At 37.9% G+C, this 22,272-nt stretch overlaps 1 protein-coding gene across 1 annotated transcript; it reads right to left on the bottom strand.

Annotated features, from left to right (window-relative positions):
• Positions 1-385: 385 nt before the first annotated feature.
• LOC128776582 (olfactory receptor 2L8-like) lies at positions 386-1,318 on the bottom strand. The gene has a single exon (XM_053901505.1). It carries the CDS (start codon positions 1,316-1,318, stop codon positions 386-388), a length of 933 nt encoding a protein of 310 aa, XP_053757480.1.
• Between the last annotated feature and the right edge of the window lie 20,954 nt (positions 1,319-22,272).

Here is a 22,272-nt window from a genome sequence, read left to right as displayed (position 1 = left end):
AAAGAAACCTGGGAACATGATAACACTTTCTCTTATTTTTTTCTATTTTAGCCATTTGGGAAGAGATGTTAAGTATATATGAATTATTGTAATGTGTAATACCATCATGTTGGATTGTTTCCATTATCATTTCAATATATTAATAAAATCTTACTACCCACAGGGTAAGAGAAAATATTTGTTCTTTCTATTTATTGAAAAATTACCACAAAGAAAACAAACAAATAAAAAAATATAAAATTATTTTGTCAAATCTCAATTATTTCAATTTTCTAGATTAATATAATCCCTGTCTTCATTCTGGAATGTCATTGCTCCTAATGATTGTAAAAGGTGAAAAGGATGGAATTTTAAGGCAGCAGGATTAAAGAGAACTTGGTCAAACTTATATAGAGCAGATCCTCTGAATCACTCTTCTGAGGGCTCCCATCACCTCCTTGTTTCTCAGGATATAAATGATAGGGTTGAGCATTGGGGTCAGAATAATGTAGAAGACAACCAGAATCTTGGCTTCTGATGGAGATCTCAGCCGTCTTGGGCATAGGTAAATGTAAGCAAAGGGTTCAGAGTAGAAAGTCACCACAATGAGGTGTGTGCTGCAGGTCGAATAGGCCTTCTTCCTTCTTTCTGTTGAGTGCATGTGGCAGATAGCATGGAGAACTCGGCCACAGGAACATGCAATGCCGATGAAAGGAAATGCAATCAAGAGTGTGGTGCTCACAAACACTGTGTACTCATAGACCCAGGTGTCCATGCAAGCCAGAGTCAGCATGGCTGGCACATCACAGAAGAAACGGTTGATGGACCTGGATCGACAATAAGGGATATGGAGGGCATATACAGTGTGGGCACAGGAGTTGATTGAGCCCATTATCCAAGATCCTGTTATCATCAACACACACACTTTTTTGCTCATACGAATGGGATAATGAAGAGGAAAGCAAATAGCCAAATAGCGATCATAGGCCATAGAAGCCAATAGTAACCCTTCTGCACCTGCTAAAGTCAAGAAGAAGAAGCTCTGTACCCCACACTCAATAAAGGAGATAGACTTGTTTCCAAAGAGATAATTGGGTGCCATCTTGGGGACGATGGTGGAGATGTAGTTCAGGTCCATGAGGGAGAGCTGACTAAGTGGAAAATACATGGGTGTGTGGAGATGGACGTCCAGGAGGATGAGGAGAAACATGGACAGGTTTCCAAAAAGAGCCATTAGGAAAATGATAACAATGAGAATGAAAATAAACAACCCAATTCTTGATGGTGGAAACAACCCCAATAAAAGGAAGCCTGTTAATGTTTGGTTGTTATTTTCCATTTTCTATTCATTGGTTTTCCTGAAGAAAAAGAAAAACTCATGGTGTGAAAAATAAAGAAATGTGAGTTTTTACATTTTATCCAAACTATTTTAGTCTAATTCTGAAGTTTTTATGAAATATCTAGTTCCTTAAATAAATAATTAACATTTCTTACTTTGAGAAAGAAGTTCTATGTTGTTTCACAAAGTCACAAGGCAAGGTGATAAGCATATGCATTCAAATTCTTCTGAAAAGAATCTATGAAATAATAAAAGGCAAATATAAATACCCACCGTGTGTTTATACATATCATATACGCAATATGATCATATATCATATACATATCATAAACGTGATATGAGTAATTTATGCTCTTCATAAATTCACATATCTAAAATATTAAAGCTTAATTTGAGTTAAGCATAAATCTTATTGCCAAGACTGACCACAAGTTGACTAATAATTTAGTTAATATGGGTTTGGCTCATGTGTATTTATTTTATACTATTTAGACTAGGACTTTATTAAAATTAAAGATCTCCCCAGCAGGAATTCGTTCATAACCACTAGATGTTTATTTTAATTTTGACAAAGTAGACAGTTTTTGAATGCATAAAGAATCCTCAATTAGATTACTTTTTACCCATTTATTCTGCTTCTAGTCACTAATGCATAGTTACTATGCATAGTCCATTTACAAAACTCTGACCTATATTGATTACTTCCAATCCCCTTGCAAATTTGACATGTAAGCATTGGATTAATCTTACTGCACAACATTGAAAATGTTGGCTGTCTTCTACTGACAACAATGACAATATTTGTCTGAAGTGACATACTGGATGAGAGAAAGATAATATTTTGCTCCTGGGCCATTTCTATAAGTGGAAGGGAAGACTCAGATGTAAACTTTATTTTCCATTTCACTAACATCCTGGACAGGTATAAGAAATCATGCTAAGTCGAAACAAAATTCTGAGTCTGGTATCATCACCCACAATTGTAAAATAAGAATCATGGGATGCCTGGGCGGCTCAGTCAGGTAAGAGTCCAACTTCAACTCAGGTCATGATCTAAAGGTCTGTGAGTTTGAGCCCTGTGTCAGGCTCTATGCTGACAGCTCAGAGTCTGGAGCCTGCTTCAGATTCTGTGTCTCCCTCTCTCTCTGATCCTCCCCTACTTGCTCTCTGTCTCTCTGCCAAAAATAAATAAATAAAAACATTAAAATTTTTAAAGTAAATGACATTCACAGAACTTGAGTAACTTATCATGAGCCAAAAAGATATGTTTATCCTGTACCTTATGAAAAGCAAGGAATCAGAAAGAATTGCTCACGTTAGCCACCCCAAACTTCCAGTAAAGTAGTATTTAAACAAGAATTGTCTATGCCTACTAGGCAGTGTATGATGGCAAATGTCTCTAATAAATTATTTTGTGCTCAAATAAAATTGAATTTGAGATTAAAGTCACACATTTTACATTTTCTCCTTAGAAACATGTTTCCTGGGGCTCCTGGGTGGCTCAGTCGGTTGAGCGTCCGACTTCGGCTCAGGTCACGATCTCACGGCCCGTGAGTTCGAGCCCCGTGTCGGGCTCTGGGCTGATGGCTCAGAGCCTGGAGCCTGCTTCTGATTCTGTGTCTCCCTTTCTCTCTGCCCCTCCCCCGTTCATGCTCTGTCTCTCTCTGTCCCAAAAATAAATAAGTGTTAAAAAAAAAAAGATTAAAAAAAATAATAATAAATAAATAAATAAACGTTAAAAAAAATTTTTTTAATAAAAAAAAAAAGAAAGAAACATGTTTCCTCTGTCCTCCTGCTCTTCCTGTATTCTCACTGGCTCCCTGCAACAACACAACAGCTCACACTTGGTCTCAACTAAATGGAAGAAGAGAGGCCTCACAATATGATTTAGCAATAAATAATATCACAGGACTTTTAAATGAAGTGTAAGCCATAGTTTCTTTCAATCAAAAAGTGTCACAGTCTAAAAACACGTTCACAAAAGAACACTCATCTTGTCTGTAAGTCAGGTTGCAGATACACATATTCTTTCAGTTGCTTTGCAAATTTGAAAGTGGCTGATATATTGCATTTCTGTTACTCTCCTTGCATTAGTTTCTTTTCCTATCCTTTTCTTCAGAAGTTTGAAATTAAATTGGATTCTATGTACTTTTAGATTTCTTCTTTAACTTATTATTTAGCTCACTCATGCTCTAGAAGGATGTTATTTAGTCTCCAAGTATTTGTTAGCTTTCCAAATATTTGTCTTGTGGTTGATTTTGAGTTTCATAGCATTTTGGTCTGGAAATATGCAAAGTATGATCTTAATTGTTTTGTACTTTTTTTAGGGATGATTTGTGTCCCAGTGTGGGGTCTATTCTGGATAATATTCCATGTGCACTCAAGAAGAATGTGCATTCCGTGGCTTTAGAATGAAATATTCTGAATGTATATGTTATGTCCATCTGGGTCCAGATTGTCATTCAAATTTGTTGTTCCCTTGTTTATTTTATCTTATATGATTTGTCCATTGCTGTAATGACTCTTATGGGAAAAGTGTCTCAATGAGCAACAGCCGTGTGCTGGCCCACCCCTGTATGTTTGCATGACAATGCTGCTGCTGATGACCAGAGACTGCAACTGGGTGCCAGCAGCCCCAGAAAAGTTTGTGCAATCGTGTAGCAGCAGTGTTTCAGGGATTCAGCAAGTGTTGTAGTGTTGAAGTATCCTATTATTATGGTATTATTGTCAATGAATTTCTGTATGTTAGTGATTAATTGATTTACATATTTGGGTGCAATCAAGTTTGAAGAAAAAACGGTTAAAATTGTTAGATCTTTGGATGGCTAAATTCCTAAATTCTGATATAATTCCATTCTTCATCTCATGTAACAGTCTTTACTTTAAAATCTAGATTTTCTGATATAAGTATGATTAATTAGGCTTTCTTTTGGCGACCATTAGCATGATAGCTGGTTCTCCACCCCCTTACTTTCACTCTGAAGGTGTTTTAGGTCTAAAATGAGTCTCTTGTAAAGAGCATATAGATGTATTTTATTTCTTATCCATTCTGGTACCCTGTGTATTTCGATTGAAGCCTTTACCCATTGACATTTAGAGTGAGTACTGAAAAATATGAATTTATTACCATTGTGTTGCCTGTAGATTTAGAGTTTCTGATGGTGTTCTCTAATCCTTTCTTGTATTTGTTGCTTTTGACCTTTTTTTTTGTTTTGTTCTTTTCTCCCCTCATAGAGTCCCCCTTAAAATTTCTTGTAGGGCTGGTTTAGTGGTCACACACTCTTCATTTTTTTAGTCTAGGAAACTTATTTTATTTATTTTTTTATTTTTTTAAATTTGCATCCAAATTAGTTAGCATATAATGCAACAATGATTTCAGGAGTAGATTCCTTAGTGCCCCTTACCCATTTAGTCCATGCCCCCTCCCACAACCCCTCCAGTAACCCTCAGTTTGTTCTCCATATTTGTGAGTCTCTTCTGTTTTGTCCCCCTCCATGTTTTTATATTATTTTTGTTTCCTTTCCCTTATGTTCATCTGGTTTGTCTCTTAAAGTCCTCATATGAGTGAAGTCATATGATTTCTGTCTTTCTCTGACTGACTAATTTCACTTAGGATAATACCCTCCAGTTCCATCCACGTAGTTGCAAATGGCAAGGTTTCATTCTTTTTGATGGCTGAGTAATAGTCCATTGTATATAAATGCCACATCTCCTTTATGCATTGATCCATCAATGGACATTTGGGCTCTCTCCATACTTTGGTTATTGTTGATAGTGCTGCTATAAACATGAGGTGCATGTGTCAGTCTGGGAAACATTTTATCTTTCCTTCTATTTTGTATGATAATCTTGCTATATAAAAAATTATTGCTGAATATTTTTCTGATTCAGCACATTAATATATCCTGCAATTCCTTTCTGGCATACCAATGTTTCTGTGGATATGTCTACTGTGAACCTGATCTGTCTGCTCTTGTAGGTGAAGGAGTTTTCTCCCCTTGCTGCTTTCATGATTATTTCCTTGCCTGGGTATTTCATGAATTTGACTATAATATGCCTTGTTGATGGTCATTTTTTGTTGAATCTAATGGGAGCTCTCTGTGCTTCCTGGATTTTGATGTCTGTGTTTTTCCCTAGGTTAGGAAAGTTTTCCAATTTGATATGTTCACATAAACCTTCTACCCCTTTTGCTCTCTCTTCATCTTCTGGGACAACTGTGATTCAGATATTATTCCTTTTTAATAAGTTACTGACTTCTCTAAGTCTTGTATCATGCTCTTTTAACTTTGTTTCACTCTTTTTTGTTCTGCTTCATCATTCTCCCTAAATTTGTCTTCTATAGCACTGATTCACTGATCTCCTTCGTCCATCCTCATTGCTATAGAAAGCATTTAAGATTGAATCTAGTTATAGCATTTTTAATTTTGTCCTGACTAGATTTTAGTTGTCCCTCCCAAAGAAAGGGATTCTATGCTTTTATCAACCCCAGCTAGTATTCTTATTTTCATGATTCTAAATTCTAGTTCAGACGTTTTGCTTGTATCTGTGTTAAGTCCCTGACTGTCATGTTTTTCTGTTCTTTCTTATGGGGTGAATGCTTTCATTTCATCATTTTGAAGGAAGAAAAAGAATTAATAAAATAAAAAAATTCAAAAGTTAAAAGCAACACAAAAAAATCAGATAAATGATGCTAGTTCCTAAGTGTTTTTTGGTCTTGTTGTTGAAAGAAGTTTTATAGAGTAGAGAGGAAAAGAAAAGAAAAAAAAAGGAAAACTTTTGAAAATTAAAAAAAAGAATCAAAAAAGATGAAAGTAAAATAGAATTTTAAAATGTACAAAAAAGTAAAAAAAATACTAGAAAAAACTAAATAATTTTAATAAAAATGGAAAATAAAAATATGCTTTTCTCTTTCTGTATTCAAGAATAGGAAAACAAAAGAAACAGAAAAAAAAAAATTGAACAGATGGACCAGTGAACAGAATGGCATACGATTGAAATTTCATCCAGTTTCCCTTAGAAATCAAACTATGAAGCACATTATAGTCTATAACTAAACAGGCAAAGAGGTTTGTGGTATTCTTCTAGAGCACAGTTTGCCCATTTAGATGGGGCTTTGTGTAACCGGTCCATTCTCCATTATATGGAGCTGCTTAGTTTATTGGGTGCATCATTGTGGCCTGTGCAGGGCTTGTATTTGCATTCACGGGAGGGGTAAAAATGGTGTCACCCATCTACCAAGTCTCTAGTATCACAACTCTGTGTTCTCACCGACTGACAAGCACCCCTACTTTGTCTCTGGCTTCCATCACTCTCTGCCTATACATTTCTGTGACCAAGCTGTCAGCCTCCCAGGCGACACCTCTGTCCTGAGTTTTATATCAGATAGAGCTGTTTCCAAACCTGTCACTTCTGAGAGTGTTGCAGCTTTGACCCTCTCAGACCCTCAGGGGGCATGTCTTGCCAAGCAATGGCCAGGTGCATGCCCACCCCCTGGTACATTCACGTGACCATTCTGCTGCAGTTGCCCAGAGACTGCAGCCAGGTGCCAGCCCACCGCAGAAAATTTTGTGTGGTTTTATAGCAGCAGTGTTTCAGGGATTATGGTAAATCACAACACCCATCTGGTGCCACGCTTCACCCTTAATGTCTTTGTTCCAACACCAACAAACGTGACTGTTTTCTCGCATCTGCTGGGACCTTTGCCTTTGGGGAGGCTGCACAATCTTTACCAAATGTCATCTGAACTGGGAAACAGCTTCTCCCCACGTGGCCTGAAGACCCATCAGACCTCACTGTCTGCATCTAAGGATTCACTCTTCCCACCCGATCTCTGTCAAGTATCAAGGTGCAGAGTTTCAGACTCTGTGCTCCTCTGTTTATAGTGCCTTAATGGAATTTAAACCTTCTCCTTTCTCCTTTTCCCTTTTTTGTTCAGCCTCTTGCAGTCATTTTCTACTTTTTTTTTTTGGTTCAGTGCACTTTTTATCTACAGCTGCTTTCAGAGGAGTGTTTTCCTGTACTCTCCTCCCTGTCTCCATCCTCTCTCCCCAAGCAAAAACAGCTCCCTACCCTCATGACTTCGTTCTACCCCAGTTCACCTCTCTGTGCTGTGTACCCACAGAGTTCTGTGATTCAAGTTGTGCAGATCGTTGTGTTAATCCTCATATCACTTTGCTAGTTGTGCGAGATGGTTTGGTGTTGATCTAGCTGCATTTCAGAGATAAGAGAGACAAAAAAATAGTCCCATGTTTCCCTGCCCTCTTGCCCCCTCCCAGCTTTATTTTTTCTTTTTAATCAGTCTGGCTAGGGGTTTGTTATTCTTTCAAAGAACCAGCTTCTGGTTTCATTGAACTATTCTACTGTTGTTTTGTTTTTGTTTTGTTTTGTTTTATTTTATTTTGGTATCATTGAATCCTGATCTAATCTTTATTATTCCCTGTCTTCTGCTGGTTTTGGGGTTTCTTTGCTATTTTTTCTCCACCTATTTAAAGTGTAATGTTAGGTTGTTCATTTGAGACTTCTCTTCTTTCATTAGGAATGCCTGGATTGGTATATACTTCCCTCTTATGACCAGCTTTGCTACATCCCAGAGGTTTTAAGCTGTCATGTTTTCATTTTCATTGGCTTCCATGTACTTTACAATTTCTTCTTTACCTTCTTGGTTAACCCATTCATTCTTTACTAGAATTCTCTTTAACCACCAAGTATTCATGATCTTACCATTTTTTTTATTATTATTGTGGTTGATATCAAGTTTCATAGCGTTGTGTTCTGAAAATATGCAAGGTAAGATCTTGATCTTTTTGTAATTGTTTAGGGTTGTTTTGTACCTCAGTTTGTGATCTATTCTGGAGAATTTTCCATGTGCATTTGAGAAGAATGTGTATTCTGATGCTTTAGGATAAAATTTTCTGAATATATATGTTACATCCACCTGGTCCAGTGTGTCATCAAAGCCATTGTTTCCTTGTTTGTTTTCTGCTTAGACTATCTGTCCATTGTTGGAAGTGGGGTGTTGAAGTCCCCTGCTCTTATGGTATCATTTTTTATGAGTTTCTTTATGTTTGTAATTAATTGCCTTATATATGTGGGTTCTTCCACCTTCGGTTATGATCTTCTTGGTGAATAGACCCTTTAAAAATGATATAATGCTCTTCTTCCATATTGTTAAGGTCTTTGTTTTAAAATCTAGTATCTTATAAGTATGGCTACTCCAGCTTTCTTTTGGCAACCATTAGAATGATAGAGCATTCTGCATCCCCTTAGTTTCAAACTGAAGGTGTCTTTAGGTCTTAAGTGGGTCTGTTGTAAATGGCATATACATGGAACTTGTTTTCTTATCCATGCTATTACCATGTAAATTTTGCTTGGAACATTTAGTCCATTCACATTTAGAGTGAATAATGAAAGATATGAATTTGTTGCCATTGTGTTAACTGTAGAGTTGGAGATTTTAGTCATGCTGTTCTTTCTGTTCTTTTTGAGATGTTATTCTCTGGCCACATTTAGTCTTTTTTGTATTTAATCCTCCACACAATTTGGGTGTTATTTTTCAAAAAATAGCAGAAGTTTAGGTGGTTCAAATGTATAAAAATCTAGTAATAAAGTAAAGTGATTATACATTATCAAGGTTTTATTTTACATTATTTTGTAAATACCACATAAAAAGAATAAGTATTATTACCACAGAGGATATGTCATTCACTGTAGTTTGTGATAGTTTGAAACCGTATGTAATAATTGTTTTGTTTTGTTTCATCTTTTCTCCAAAGAATCCCCCCTTAAATGCCTTACAGGGCTGGCTTAGTGGTCACAACATCCTTTAGTTTTTGTTTGTCTGGAGTAACTCTTTATCTATTTTCCTCTTTTGAATGAAACCATTCCTGGATTAATAATTATTGGCTGAATATTTTTTTTTCTTTTAAAGCACATTGATTATACCTATCCTATCCTTTCTGGCCTGCCAAGTTTCTGTAGGTAAGTCTGCTGAGAACCTGATCTGAATTCCCTTATAGATTGAGGATTTATTTTTTCCCTCTCTTGGTTTTTCCTTAATTCTTTCCTTATCTGTGTGTTTTGTGAATTTGAATATGATATGCCTTGTTAATGGTGTTTTTTGACTCTACTGAGAGTTCTCTGTACTTCTTGGATTTTGATGTCTGTGTTCTTTTCCAGGTTAGGAAAGTTTTCCACTGTAATTTTTTCACATAAACCTTCTGCCCTTTTGTCTCTTCATCTTCTGGGACTCCTATGATTCAGATGTTATTCTTTTTTAATAAGTTACTGACTTCTCTAAGTCTTGTATGGTGCTCTTTTAACTTTGTATCCCTCTTTTTTTCTGCTTCATTATTCTCCTTAAATTTGTCTTCTATATTGCTGATTTGGAGAAGATGGTGGTGTAGGAGGATGCTGGGCTCACCTTGTCCTGCTGATTGCTTAGATTCCACCCACAGCAGCCTAAATAACCCAGAAAACTGCCAGAAGATTAGCAGAACAGACTCTCTGGAATCAAGCGTATACAAGAGGCCCATGGAAGAGGGTAGGAAGGGCAGAGAGGCAGCGCATGCTACATCAAGGGAGCTGGGGCAGTGCAGGGGCAACCCGCCAGACAAGGCAGAGCCCCCAAAGTCTGGCTTGCAAAAGCAGAGGGGCCAGATTCCCTGAGTTCTGACAGCCAGCGAGGCTTAACATGTGGAATGTTAAAAGTCAACAGCTCTGCTCTTGGAGAGTGGAGAGGGTGAGAGGACAGCAGGAGGGACAGTTGTTGAACCCAGGAAGGACAGAGCTCAGTGGGGGAACAACAGCACTGGCAAGCACCATATCCCTCTCCTATCCCTCAACCAAAATTCCAAAGGGAGCCAGTTCCCATCACCAAACTTGCTTGCACCACACAAACACCCAACCCTGTGCTTCTATGGATCTATCCAACAGACAGACCTCCTTCCCTCTCAGTGCTGCAGGGCCCCTCCTGTAAGGGAACATCTATGGCAAAGCTAGCTAAGCTTACCCCTCCCACCCCTGTGCACCTTGCAGATCCTCTCGGCTAATACTCCAGATCCCATTGAAGCAGCACCACAAGCCTGGCAGTGTGCAAGTAGCCCAGACAGGGGCCACACCACTCCACAGTGGATGATTTTGCCCTGAGATCCCACCAACAGGCTCCATTATATCTCAGACTCAAGTTCTGTTGAATTTCTAATGTAAATCCCCCAAAATAAAAGCAGTTCTGAGGCATGAACTAACAATCAAGTCGTATTTATTCTGGTTTGCAAAGGTGGTTCAATACTCACAAATCAATCAACATGCTACACCACTTTAATAAAAGAAATGATAAGAACCGTATGATCATTTCAATAGATGCAGAAAAAAAAACATTTGACAAAATCAAGATCCTTTCATGACAAAAAAAGTATGGTTAGCATTATTCATCACAATAAAGGCAATATGCAAAATACTCACAGCTAATATCACCCTCAATGGGGAAAAACAGAGATTTTCCTCTATAGTCAGGAATAAGACAGGGATGCTTACTGTCATCACTTTATTTAACATAGTAGTGGAACTCCTTACCACAGCAATGAGAAAAGACAAAGGAATAAAAGACATCTAAACCTTCAAGAAAGAAGTGAAATGTTTCCTATTTGCACATGACACGATACCCTATATAGAAAGCAGAAGGACTCACCAAAACATTGCTAGAAGTTACACACCAGTTTAGTAAAGACCCAGGATACAAAATCGACATACATACATCTTGTATTCCTATACAACAATGAGGCAGCAGAAAGAGAAATCAAGGAATTGATCCCACTTACAATTGAACCAAACACATAAGATATCTAATAATTCACCTAGTTAAAGTGTTAAAGATCTGTACTCTGCAAACTATAAAACACTGATAAAAGAAATTGAGGATGATGCACAATGAAAATGTAAAGACATTCCAGGCTTATGGACTGAAAGAACAAACATTGTTAAAATGTCTATACTACCCAAAGCACTCTACACATTTAATGCAATCCAATTCAGATTACCACCAGCATTTTTCACAGAGCTACAGCAAATAATCCTAAAATATGTATGGAACCACAGAAGACCAAATACACAAGGCAAACTTGAAAAGCAAAGCAAAGATAGAGGCATCACATCTCCAGACCTATTATGAAGCAGTAATGATCAAGGCGGTATGCTGTTGGCACAAAAATAGACAATATATCAATCAAACAGAATAAAAAACTCAGAACTGAACTCACAACTATATGGTAAATCAGTCTTCAACAATGCAGGAAAGAATATCCGATGGGAAGGTGCTGGAAAGCAACATGCAAAAGAATGAAAATGGACGATTATCTTATATCATACACAAAAATAAATTCAGAATGTATGAAAGACCTAAGTGTGAGACAGGAAACTATAAAAACCCTAGAGGAGAACACAGGCAATAGCCTCTTTGACATTGACCTTAGCAACTTCTTACTAGATATATCTCCTGAGGCAAAAGAAACAAAGACAAAAATAAAGTATAAGAACTCATCAAAATAAAAAGCTCCTGCACAGCAAAAAAAACCCAAAAGACTAAAAGGTAGCCTATGGAATGGGAGAATATATTTGTAAATGGCATACCTGATAAAGAGTAAGTATCCAAAATATAATGAACTTAGAAAACTCAACACCCCAAAAGTAATAATTTAATGAAAAATGTGCAGAGGATATGAATAGACACTTTTTTACCATAGAAGACACAGATGCTCAACATCACTCATCATCAGGGAAATACAAATCAAATCTACAATGATAGAGGAAGGGCAGAGAGGTGGTGCGTGCTACAAGGATGGGCTGGAGGGAGCCAGGGCAGTGGAGGGGCAGCATGCCAGGCAAAGCAGAGCCCCCAGAGTCTGGCTTGCAAAAGTGGAGGGGCTGGACTCTGTGAGTTCTGACAGCCAGCTGAACTTAACATCTGGAATGTGAAAAGTCAACAGCTCTGCTCTCAGAGAGTGGGGAGGGTGAGTGGATGCCAGAAGGGAGAGTTGTTGAGCAACAGAAGATGGAGCTCACTCAGCAGGGGAACAAAGGCACTGGCAAGTGCCATCTCCCTCTCCCGTCCCCCAGATGAAATTCCAAAGGGAACACATTCCCATCACTGAACTTGCCTGCACTGCACAAACATCCAATGTTGTGCTTCTGTGGATCCATCCTCTGACAGGTCTGCCTCCCTCCTGGTGCTACAGGGACTCTCCTGCAGGAGACCACTGATGGCAAAACAAGCTAAGCCTGCCCCTCTAGTCCCTGTGCTCCTTTCGGATCCACCCGGTCTAATATGCCCTTGGCCAGATCCCATTGAAACTGCACCACAAACTTGGAAGTGTGCAAGTAGCCCTGACATGGGCCACACCACTGTAAGTGAGTCCTGCCCTTGGGAGAGGGGAAGATAAGGTACACACAACTCTGACTGTGACCCCAGAGGTGACCTGGGGGCAGACATGGGGGCAGACTACGGCCCACCCACCAACACAAGTTACTCCACACAGCACAGGGCAAGTGCCCTCCAGTTTGGAGCCACCACAGAGACTACTCAAATGATGAAACAGAAGAATTCTCCTCAAAAGAAACTCCAGAAAGTAGCGACAACTAACGCATGGATCAAAACCGATTTAAGCATTACAGCGGAACAAGAATTTAGAATAATCATCATAAAATTAATTGCTGGGCTTGAAAAAAGCACAGAGAACAGCAGAAAATCTATTGCTACAGAGATCAACAGACTAACAAATAGTCATGAAGAGCTAAAAAATGCTATAAATAAGGTGCAAAATAAAATGGAGGCGGTCATAGCATGGATTGAAGAGACAGAGGAGAGAATAGGTGAATTAAAAGATGAAACTATGGAAAAAGAGGAAGCTAAGAAAAAGAGATATAAAAAATCCAGGAGTATGAGGGGAGAATTAGAGAACTAAGTGATGCAATCAAATGGAACAATATCCATATCTTAGGTATATCAGAAGAAGAAGAGAGAGAGAAAGGGGCTGAAGGTGTACTTGAACAAATCATATCTGAGAACTTCTTTGATCTGGGGAAGGAAACAGGCATTGAAATCCAAGAGGCACAGAGAACTCCCTTCAGAGGTAATTTGAATCGATCTTCTGCATGACATATCATAATGAAACTGGCAAATACAAGGATAAAGAGAGAATTCTGAAAGCAGTTAGGGAAAAACTGGCTCTAACTTCCAAAGGTATAACATAACAGTAGTAGAAGACCTATCTACTGCAATTTGGAGAGCCAGAAATGAATGGCAGGAACTCTTCAATGTGATGAACAGAAAAAAAATATGCAGCCAAGAATCCTTTTTTCAGAAAGCATGTCACTCAGAAGAGAAGAGATAATTGTTTTCCCAAAAAGACCAAAAATTGAAGGAATTTATCACCACTAAACCAGCTCTACAAGAGATCCTAAGGGGGAACTCTGTGAAAGAAATGTTGCAAAGACCACAAACTACCAGAGACATCACTACAAGCGTGAAGCCTACATACATCACAATGACTATAAATGCATATCTTTCAATAATAACACTCAATGTAAATTTACTAAATGCTCCAAACAAAAAGCATAGGGTATCAGAATTGATTGAAGAAGAAGAAGAAGAAGAAGAAGAAGAAGAAGAAGAAGAAGAAGACCCATCTATTTGCTGTCTACAAGAGACTCATTTTAGACCTGAGGACACCCTCAGATTGAAAGTTAAGGGATGGAGAATGATCTATCATGCTACTGGAAGTCAAAAGAAAGCTGGACAAACTACTTATATCAGACAAACTAGACTTTATATTAAAGGCTGTAACAAGAGATGAAGAAGGGCATTATATAATAATTACAGGGTCTATCCATCAGGAGGAGCTAACAATTATAAATGTCTATGTGCTGAATACAGGAGCCCCCAAATAGATAAAACAATTCATCACAAACATAAGCTACCTTATTTATAAGAATGTGGTAATGGCAGGGGACTTTTTTTTAACATTTATTTATTTTTGAGAGACAGAGAGAGACAGAGTGTGAGCAGGGGCGGGGGTGGGCAGAGAAAGAGGGAGACACCGAATCCGAAGCCGGCTCCAGGCTCTGAGCTGGCAGCACAGATCCCAATGCGGGTCTCGAACCCACAAACTGTGAGATCATGACCTGAGCCGGAGTCAGATGCTTAACTGACTGAGCCACCCAGGCGCCCCTGGCAGGGGACTTTAATACCCCACTTACAACAGTGGATAGATCATGTAGACACAGGATCAATAAAGAAACAAGGGCCCTAACTGATACATTGGATCAGATGGACTTGACAGATATATTTAGAACTCTGCATCCCAAAGCAACTGAATATACTTTCTTCTCGAGTGCACATGGAACATTCTCCAAGATAGATCACATACTGGGTCACAAAATAGCCCTTCACAAGTATACAAGAATTGAGATCATATTATGCACACTTTCAGACCACAATGCTATGAAACTTGAAATCAACCACAGGAAAAAGTCTGGAAAACCTCCAAAAGCATGGAGGTTAAAGAACACCCTACTAAAGAATGAATGGGTCAACCAGGCAATTAGAGAAGAAATTGAAAGTATACAGAAACAAATGAAGATGAAAATACAACAATCCAAATGCTTTGGGATACAGCGAAGGCCGTCCTGAGAGGAAAATACATTGCAATCCAGGCCTATCTCAAAAAACAAGAAAAACCCCAAATACAAAATCTAACAGCACACCTAAAGGAAATAGAAACAGAACAGCAAAGACACCCAAACCCAGCAGAAGAAGAGAAATAATAAAGATCAGAGCAGAAATGAACAATATAGATCTAAAAAAAAAAAAAAACAGTAGAGGAGATCAATGAAACCAATAGTTAGTTTTTTGAAAAGAAAACAAACAACATTGATAAACCTCTAGCCAGTCTTCTCCAAAAGAAAGGGAGATGACCCAAATAGATAAAATCATGAATGAATATGGAATTATTACAACCAATCCCTCAGAAATATGAGCAATTATCAAGGAACACTATGAAAACTTACATGCTAACAAACTGGACAACCTGGAATAAATGGACGAATTCCTAAGCACCCACACACTTCCAAAACTCAAACAAGAAGAAATAGAAACTTGAACAGACCCATAACCAGTGAAGAAATTGAATCAGTTATCAAAAATCTCCCAACAAATCAGACTCCAAGACCAGGTGGCTTTCCTGGGGAATTCTACCAGACATTTAAAGTAGAGATAATACATACCCTTCTCAAGCTGTTCCAAAAAGTAGGGAAGGAAAACTTGATTCTCAAACCTGACAGAGACCCAGCAAAAAAAGGGCCAATATCCCTCATGATTATGGATGTAAAAATTCTCAACATTATACTAGCAAATCGAACTCAACAGCATATAAAAATAATTATTCACTATGATAAAGTCGGATTCTTTCCTGGGTTGGAGGGATGGTTCAATATTCCCAAATCAATCAATGTGATACATCACATTAATGAAAGAAAAGATAAGAACTATATGGTCCTGTCAATCGATGCAGAAAAAGCATTTGACAAAATTCAGCATCCTTTCTTAATAAAAACCATTGAGAAAGTCAGGATAGAAGGAACATACTTAAACATCATAAAGCCATTTATGAAAAGCCCACAACTAATATCATCCTCAATGGGGAAAAACTGAGAGCTTTCCCCCTGAGATCAGGAACACGACAGGGATTTCCACTCTCACCACTGTTGTTTAAAATAGTGTTGGAAGTTCTAGCATCATCAATCAGACAACAAAAGGAAATCAAAGGCATCAAAATTGGCAAAGATGAAGACAAGCTTTCACTTTTTGCAGATGACATGATAGGGAACATAGAAAATCTGATACTCTCCACCAAAAGTCTGCTAGAGCTGATACATGAATTCAGCAAAATCTCAAGAAACAAAATTAGTGTACAGAAATTAGTTGCATTCTTATACACTAATAATGAAGCAACAGAAAGACAAATAAAGAAACCGATCCCATTCACAATGGTACCAAGTATCATAAAATAGGTAGGTATAAATTCAACCAAAGATGTAAAATATCTGTACGCTGAAAACTATAGAAAGCTTATGAAAGAAATTGAAGAAGATACCAAGAAATGGAAAAATATCCCATGCTCATAGATTGGAAGAATAAATATTGTTAAAATGTCAATAATACTGAAAGCAATCTACACATTCAATGCAATCCCAGTCAAAATGGCACCAGCATTCTTCTTGAAGCTAGAACAAGCAATCCTAAAATTTGTATGGAACCAAAAAAGACCCCGAATATCCAAAGCAATATTGAAGAAGCCCAAAACGGGAGGCATCACAATCCCACAATTCAGCCTCTCCTACAAAGCTGTAATCATCAAGACAGCATGGTATTGGCACAAAAACAGACACATAGACCAATGGAATAGAATAGAGACCCCAGAATTGGACCCACAAATGTATGGCCAACTAATATTTGACAAAGCAGGGAAGAATATCCGATGGAAAAAAAGACAGTCTCATTAACAAATGGTGCTGGGAGAACTGGAGAGCAACATGCACAAGAATGAAACTAGACTACTTTCTTACACCATTCACAAAAATAAACTGAAAATTGATGAAGGACCTGAATGTGAGACAGGACTCCATCAAAACCCTAGAGGAGAAAGCAGGAAAAGACCTCTCTGACCTCAGCCGCAGGCATTTCTTACTTGACACACCTCCAAAGGCAAGGGAATTAAAAGCAAAAATGAACTATTGGGACCTCATGAAGATAAAAATCTTCTGCACTGCAAAGGAAACAATCAACAACACAAAAAGGCAACCAACAGAATGGGAAAAGATATTTGCAAATGACATATTGGACAAAGGGCTAGTGTCCAAAATCTATGAAGAGCTCACCAAACTTCACACCCGAAAAACAAATAATCCAGTGAAGAAATGGGAAGAAAACATGAACAGACCCTTCTCTAAAGAAGACCTCCAGATGGCCAACAGGCACATGAAAAGATGCTCAACGTCACTCCTCATCAGGGAAATACAAATCAAAACCACACTATCACCTCACACCAGTCAGAGTAGCTAAAATGAACAAATCAGGAGACTATAGATGCTGAAGAAGATGTGGAGAAACAGGAACCCCCTTATATTGTTGGTAGGAATGCAAAGTGGTGCCTCCGCTCTGGAAAACAGTGTGGAGGTTCCTCAAAGATTAAAAATAGACCTATCCTATGACCCAGCAATAGCACTACTAGGAATTTACCCAAGGGATGCAGGAGTGCTGATGCATAGGGGCACTTGTACCCCAATGTTTACAGCAGCACTTTCAACAATAGCCAAATTATGGAAAGAGCCTAAATGTCCATCAACAGATGAATGGATAAAGAAGTTGTGGTTTATGTATACAATGGAATACTAGTTGGCAATGAGAAAGATTGAAAAATGGCCTTTTATAGCAATGCATATGGAACTGGAGAGTGTTATGCTCAGTGAAAGAAGTCATACAGAGAAAGACAAATACCATTTATTTTCAGTCTTATGTCGAACCTGAGAATCTTGACAGAAGACTATGGGTGAGGGGAAGGGAAAAAAAAGTTAGAGAGGGAGGGAGGAAACCATAAGAGACACTTAAAGATTGAGAATAAACTGAGGTTTGATGGGGGTGGGAGGGCGGGGAAAGTGGGTGATGGGCTTGAGGAGGGCACCTGTTGGGATGAGCACTGGTTGTTGTATGGAAACGAATTGGACAATAAATTTCATATAAAAAATAAAACTAAGTAAAATTATATACATACATACAAACATATATATATATATATATACATACATACATATATATACACATATATATACATACACACACACACACACACATATATATATGTGTGTGTGTATATATATATATATATATATATATATATATATATATTGCTGATGAACTGCTCTCCTTTTCCCATCCTTGTTACTGTGTCAAGCATTAAAATTACATGTCAACTGACATTTTTAATTTTGTCCTGACTAGATTTTACTTCTTTCATCTCTACAGAAAGGGATTCTATGCTTTTTTCAACAGCAGCTTATATTTTTATAATCGTAGTTCTATATTTGAGTTCAAACATGTTGCATATAACTATGTTGGTTAAGCTCTTGGCTGCTACTTCTTCCTGTTCTATCTTTTGGGGTGAATTGCTTCCTTTTGTCATTTTAGAAGAAAAAAATTAATAAAATAAAAAGTAAAAAAAAATAAAATAAAACAAAAAATCAAATAAAGGAAATAAGATCCTGTGTGTTTGTTCTGTTTGTGAAAAGAAGGTTGATAGCGTAGAGAAAAAAAAGAAAGTTATAGAAAGAAATGAAAAGTAAGAAAAAAATTAAAAATGAAAAAACGCATATATTAAAGTAGAATGAAATGAAATAAAGTGAAACTGATTCAAAACATTACCAAAAATAACCGGTAAGAAAATAATTTAAAAAATTAAAAAAAAAAATTTAAAAAAGAAAATATTTTTTCTCTTTCTGTATCCAAGAAAATAAAAAAGAAAAAAAGAGAAAACCCTTTAATCAAATCAGAAGCAAAACAAACAAAACAAAAACAAACAAAAAAACAAATCAATGAACCAGTAAACAATGAAATCTGAATTAAGTTACATCCAGCTTCCCCTAGAACAAAAACTATGAAGCACTGTATGGTCCATATACTAAGAAGGTGGATGTACTTGTGCTGGTCTTCTAAGGGATGTGTTAGGAGGGTGCAGTTGGGTGGGATTCAGCGTAAAGTTTCCGTTCTCCACTAGGTGGTGCTTCTTAGCTTACTGGGGTGGATTGGTATGGTGTGCATGCAAGTCCATGCACGTGTATGTGTGGTGCAGGTGATGTGGAAATGGCTTCACCCAGTTTCCTAGTCTCTGGAACAGTTTTGCAATCTCACTGATCTGAGATCATGTACCCCTGCCTTGTCTCAGGCATCAGTCTACTCCTTGCCTCTACCCTGTCCATGTCTATTCCATCAGGCTGCCAGGTGGAGCCTTCCTGCAGAATTTTATCTCAGATAGAGTTGTGTTTCAAAACCCCTCACTTCAGAGAACACCGGAGCTTAGTCCCACTCCAAATCTCTGGGGTAGGGTCTTGCTGAGCAATGGCCAGGTGCTGGCTTGCTCCAGAAGATGTTTGTGTGATCACTCAGTGGCAGATTTTCAGGGATTTTGGAAAATCACAACACATAGCCTGCACCAGGTTTCACCTCACTCTGAAGTCTTTGTCCCAATCCCAGCAAATGTGGTTGTTCTCTGAGGTCCACTGGAAACTTTGCATGTGGGGAGGCCATATGGCCTCTACCAAATGCTCTCCACATGGGGGAACCCCTTATCCCTGTGTGGCATATGGACGCTTCAGACCCTGCTGTCTGTTTCTGGGGATTCATGCTTTTTCTTCACACTGGGCTCCAGAATTTCAGACTCTGTGCTCCACTGTTCATAGAATCTTAATGGTATTGAAACCCTCTCCTTTCTCCCCACTGATGACTTTGGGGTATATATTTCTTGGTCACTCCCTTGTGAGTGTTTTCACTCTTTCTCTTTCTCTCCAGCTACTTTTAGGGGAGTGCTTTTCTTGCACTCTCCTGATGCACCACATTCTCCCCGTTTATCTTCCTCTGTCTTCTCTCTGCAAAAACAGCTCCCTAACTTCCTTGAGTTTTCTCTCCCCCAGTTTACCTCTCTGCACTACTTACCCTCTGGGTTCTGTGGTTAAAGTGTTGCAGATTTTTGTGTCAATCCTGAGATAATTTTCCAAGTTGTGTAAAATCCTCATATCTATTTCCAAGATTTGCGCTGATTTAGCTGTGTTTTCAGGGACAGAGACAAGCTGAGAGCTTCCATGCTGTTTTGCCATCTTAAATCACAGTCCCAAATTTTATATTTTATACATATATGTAAATGTATGCATTTGATGGACACTAGTTTTTTTATCCATTTGGGAATATTATAAACAATATTGTAAGGACATTTATATACTTGTTTCTCGTTGCCTTTAGGAATACAATTACCTTTTGTTTTTAAAATTTTGATTATTGGGTCATAGAGTGTTTTCTAAATTGCATAATGCAAAAATTTTTCCAAAATTACTATGGCAAATTATATTCACACCAGTACATTATGGAGGATTCTTTTGTTTCTTTCCCTCACCAATATGTGTTATTCTTTGAATATTTAATATATGGAAACATGCTGGTCATAGGAAAATATATAACTGTGGTTTTAATATGCATTTTCCTAATGGACAAAATGTTGAATATGTTCATTTGTTTATTAGATGTCTGGATCAACTCTTTCTTGAGGTGTTTTTTGGCTTTACTTAATTTTTATATGTATTTTTCCTCATATTTTTGAAAATACTCTTTCTGATTTTGTTGCTTCTGATCCTCTTTATGTTTTCTTTTCATTAATATAATTGGTTTATTTTAATATAGTAAAAATCATCCATTTGTTTTAGTGTCAGTAATTTTATGTCTTATTTGAAATATTCCCTAAGAGTATAAAGACAGTGACTCATGTTATTTTCTAAATTTTGTATGATTTTGTTTATATTTAAGACTGAAATACACTTAAAGTTGACATCTATGTGTGATATGAAGTAAGAATGCATTGAAAATTTTCCATATGAATACCTACTTTCCTGATCACCATTTATTAAAATGTGTTCTATTTCACCTGCTGATTTGCACCCCTCCCTTGGTCCCTGGGTGTCTGTCGATCTTGCTATGGAAAAGAGAATGAGAGCCAGCACTTCATCCTCTTTTAGCTCAGTCCTGTAGTGAGCATTATATATCATCATGGAAGCCATTATCAGGAATCACACTGAGCAAGCCCTCTTAGTGTGTGCTGCTTTTTGTGTTATACCTGCAAAGAGCTGCATTTTCTGTTTAGGCAATAAACCAGATGTAGATATGTCTATATCCCATTGCCCCAAAGTCTCCAAATATTTGTGTTCTCCACCTTTTTAGTGTAGTTCCCTCTAAAGGAAAGGAGTTGGTGTGGGACCATAGAAAGGAGAGGGACCTTCTAATCAGAGACTGACAGAACTGTGTATCACTCTTTTCCATTTGTAAATGAGAGATTTAATGTCCCGTTGCAGACTTGCTGGACAGATGGTCAGGATGAGCCACCCAGACCTGTAAAGGGGTGAGAGCGCCTTCTCCTAGTTCTCTTCACATGGCAACCACTTGGCATTTCTCTTCTTCCTCAGTTCTCCTATAGATTACACTCAGTCTGTGAAAGCTGTTTAGATTTGTTCTCACCATATTTTTCCCTTTCCTCACTTGTGGCATCATTCTCAGACTATATTTGGAAACCCAAACTGTATATTTCCCCCAGCCCATCAGCTTTGCTCATGCACCCATCTCCCTAACAGCTTCTGTGGCTCTCAAAAGTTCTTTACTTCCCAGAGAAGTGGATGTTGGCACATTCCTGAGGAAAACGATCTCCAGAATTCAGCATCAGCAATCAGCCTCAGTGACTGATGCTCAAACACTGATTTTCTTTCCTTTGTGGCTGTCAGCTGCAATTAGAGCTTCTGTGTTATTTGGCTGTAAAAAGAGGTGAAAAATGGCCTTCATAATATTTCTGAAAGAAATATTTATCCCAGAACACACAACTCATAAATTACCCTGATAACCCTTCTGTTACTGGTATTGCCAAGGATCTTCAACGGTCTCATGGCTCAGGAATCAAGAACAAGACACTCGAGCTGCTTTCCAGAATTCTCTTTGTGCCATAGAAGCAAAGCAATTGGACAGCCACAGGATTTAACACTGATGACATCAAAATTTCCACCCAACAAAATCCGCATCTTTATTCTTGCACCTTATTTTAGGCTTGCTTTGGCAATTTTCACTTTATTCCCACATTAAGGAAAATACCTGTCAAAGAATC

The sequence above is a fragment of the Panthera pardus genome, unplaced genomic scaffold, assembly GCF_024362965.1.
Source record: "Panthera pardus isolate Hobbes unplaced genomic scaffold, ASM2436296v1 HiC_scaffold_1, whole genome shotgun sequence".
Classification (NCBI taxonomy): domain Eukaryota; kingdom Metazoa; phylum Chordata; class Mammalia; order Carnivora; family Felidae; genus Panthera; species Panthera pardus.
This window is presented reverse-complemented; position numbering and strand designations above follow the sequence as displayed.